The 3,556-nt window shown below is 39.8% G+C and overlaps 1 protein-coding gene across 1 annotated transcript in view; it reads left to right on the plus strand.

The window, feature by feature from the left end:
- LOC592018 (actin, cytoplasmic) overlaps nucleotides 1-3,178 on the plus strand; it is a 3,738-nt gene extending 560 nt beyond the window's left edge. The window contains exons 2-5 of the mRNA XM_791561.5: nucleotides 1-178; nucleotides 943-1,182; nucleotides 1,515-1,761; nucleotides 2,228-3,178. The exon at nucleotides 1-178 is cut by the window's left edge and continues 6 nt beyond it. Of these exons, the coding sequence (XP_796654.2) occupies nucleotides 47-178; nucleotides 943-1,182; nucleotides 1,515-1,761; nucleotides 2,228-2,745 (1,137 nt within the window). The 5' untranslated portion in view covers nucleotides 1-46 and the 3' untranslated portion in view covers nucleotides 2,746-3,178. The remainder of the gene's footprint in view (nucleotides 179-942; nucleotides 1,183-1,514; nucleotides 1,762-2,227) is intronic.
- The last annotated feature ends 378 nt before the right edge of the window (nucleotides 3,179-3,556 follow it).

Below are 3,556 nucleotides of genomic sequence, written 5' to 3' on the forward strand. Positions count from 1 at the left end.
TGTACGACTTTCAAAGTTGAACTCAACGACAACCCCAACAACCAAGATGGCCACCTACGATGATGACGTTGCTGCCCTGGTCGTTGATAACGGATCGGGTATGTGTAAGGCTGGCTTCGCAGGCGACGATGCACCACGAGCTGTCTTCCCATCTGTTGTCGGTAGACCAAAGCATCAGGTAAGAATATTACGAATGATGAAAAAGGTTGAATGTTTTACTTCATTGAATCGCTTTGTTTGAAGGGTGAAATATTTGCCTTTCCAATAAAGTGAAGAAGAAGAAGAAGAAGAAAAAGAAAAGGATGAAGGCAGTTTTTTTCTAACCATTTCAATACATTTCAAGAAGAACTGCACTTTTCGCCAGGGGGCTGACAACTCTTGCCCAAATAGTTTAGTTTCGACTTTTTGCACGAGAGCGGAGCCAAGCAGAAAAAAATCCTGTAAACGAATTGTGTTTTAATCCTTAAACTAGAAAGAATATACATTTCTCGATGTTAACTTTATTACAAATTGTAGCAGATTGGTGCCCGAATATAAGATAACGATTTCCCGAATATTGATATTTTCAAAATTTTCAGGGAGCGGGTAGCTATTAAAGCTTATCAGTACTAGTTTACAGGAGGGATTAGACTGCCCTGCAAGGTCACTGGACAGGTGGTTATCTCATCAACTCAGCTCTCAGTTAACATAAGAAAAAGAGGATCATGGGGGACCAATGGTCACCGATTAGTCACTGTTTGTTATATAGAGGGTGCAAGTAGCTACATGTGCAGTGGGCCTTTAAAAGCCTTAGCCCCATGTCTTGGTTTTGAACGCATAGGCCTATGCTTTGTATTTCCTTATATACTTATATCCTCTATTTTGTAATCATACTAAATAAAACATTCAAATTAAAAAGTAAATTGTATATGAAATTCTTTTTTTTCCTTATATTTTCACCAGATAATCATGGCTGGCATGGGTCCAAAAGACAGCTACATCGGTGACGAGGCCCAGAGCAAGAGAGGAATTCTAGCCCTAAAATACCCAATCGAACACGGTATTGTCACCAACTGGGACGATATGGAGAAGATCTGGCATCATACCTTCTACAACGAGCTCCGTGTCGCCCCCGAAGAACACCCGATACTCTGCACTGAGGCTCCGATGAATCCCAAAGCAAACAGAGAAAAAATGACACAGGTAATAAGCCATTTCCTCTCTCTCTCTTACTATTTTTCTTGACCACACACAATTTCCACCTCCGCCTCTCTTTCTCTCCCGTTCGGTCTTGCGTTTCTCGGTCACATATTGAAGCTTATTTATTTGTTAATTATAACAGGCGTCTCGTTATCTTCAGGAAAAATTTCCGATAAAAATGAGCATGAAATGATAACGCTTTGTTTATAATGGGCAATCAAGTTTTTTTCTTCAATGTTGTAATTATTCCCCGATTATTCTCCATTTTAAAAATGTTTTCATCATGAATTAAAAGCTTTAATTTATATTAAATATCATTTTTTTTCCACCTACAGATAATGTTTGAGACCTTCAACACTCCAGCTTTCTACGTGGCTATCCAAGCTGTCATGTCCCTCTACGCCTCAGGGCGGACAACCGGTACCGTCTTCGATGCTGGTGATGGCGTCTCCCACGTAGTGCCGATCTATGAAGGGTACGCCCTCCCTCATGCCATTCTTCGTCTTGATCTTGCCGGACGTGATCTTACGCATTATTTAATGAGGATTCTCGCTGAACGAGGATATTCATTTGTCAGTTCCGGTAAGTTATACAAAATGTCTTTTATTAGTTATTTGTAAGTGGTTTTAGCAATTGCAAAGTGTGAAGGAAAGGCGAGAAATAAACACCCCAAATTTCGTATTGGGAACACATTGAAACGGCAATTACATGATTTGATGAACTGTAAATTTGAGAAAATTCGATTAGGTGATTAGCGGCTTCAACTGGCCGCTATCCTTAAAAAACAATTTACTAATTTCTCGGAATGTGCCCCTCCTAAGAAAAAAAATTTGCCTATGAAATTCAGTATGATAATTCGTTCTTGATGAGCTTAGTATCATGTACGAGTACTGTTGTCCTTTTAGTAAAGTCGGATCGTGTGACATTTTGTAAAGTCACTTGGAAATCATTCACAATCTATTTGAGAATGAGGATGACCATAAAAACCACATAATGATAATTTTGCCTCGGTTCTAAACGTGATCGTTTTTTCATCTCTCATTAACAGCCGAACGAGAAATAGTCCGCGACATCAAAGAGAAGCTGTGCTACGTCGCCCTCGACTTCGACCAGGAGATGCAAACCGCTGCGTCGTCATCGTCACTCGAGAAGAGCTACGAGCTCCCCGACGGTCAGGTCATCACTATAGGCAACGAGAGATTCCGTGCTCCCGAAGCCCTCTTCCAACCGTCTTTCCTCGGCCACGAGATGACTGGCATCCACGAGACAGTCTACAACAGTGTCATGAAGTGCGATATAGATATCCGCAAGGACCTTTACGCCAATACGGTGTTGTCTGGTGGCTCCACCATGTTTCCAGGAGTCGCTGACAGGATGCACAAGGAGCTCTCCGCCCTGACTCCACCCTCCATGAAGATCAAGATCATAGCTCCTCCTGAAAGAAAGTACTCCGTGTGGATCGGGGGCTCCATCTTGGCTTCTCTCTCCACCTTTCAGAACATGTGGATCAGCAAGCAGGAGTACGACGAATGTGGACCAGGGATCGTTCATAGGAAATGCTTTTAAACAGAATAATAATTTAGGAACATATTTTGATCAGGATTTTAATCCAAGACGTGCATTGTGAGCCAGGGTCAGTTTTTTAATACAATATCTTGACAATTCTAAAAGTGGTTTATTCTTAAACTTCCTTAAATATAAGAAAAATACTCTGTCCTTACATATTCTGTACATTGTTAGCCGCATCCTCTCTCCCCTTCAGAGGAGTTTGTGCATGGTAAGTACCAGAGTTATAAGCAGCGTACTCGCAAACTATTCAGTCGACATGATGACTAAATTCGCCTCACTTTGTAAGTGAATTCAACGTGAAATATGTAATCATATCTTACATATCCTATTGACCATAGAATGAATTGAATAATCTTTTCTTCCATCAAGGCCCCCTAAACGAGTCGAAGTAAATCTCAGGCCAAGAACCCCGGGGCCCTGTTTCATATAACTTGTTATCAATAACGATAACTGTTATAACTATACTGAAATCGTGGCATTTGATTGGCTGAGAGCAAATTTGACATATAAATTTAGCATTTGTTATTGATTACATCTTTTATGAAACAGGGCCCAGATCTAGGACATAACTGCGATAATTGTTCATTTATCATACCCCGATGACCTGTTAATGTACAAATTAAATAGCTGTGCATTAAAAGTGTAAATAACATGTAAAGTATTATTTTATTTTATTGTATTCTACTTTAGTGAAAATACTTTTCTGTTGAAATATCTTTTCGTACCAGCAGACAATATAATGTTTAATATTTATTTCACGTATTTATCCTTTATAATCGTATTAGATTCGTCTGTTCATTTGATTAAT

The sequence above is a fragment of the Strongylocentrotus purpuratus genome, unplaced genomic scaffold (genome assembly GCF_000002235.5).
Source record: "Strongylocentrotus purpuratus isolate Spur 01 unplaced genomic scaffold, Spur_5.0 spur5_scaffold_13, whole genome shotgun sequence".
NCBI classification, from domain to species: domain Eukaryota; kingdom Metazoa; phylum Echinodermata; class Echinoidea; order Camarodonta; family Strongylocentrotidae; genus Strongylocentrotus; species Strongylocentrotus purpuratus.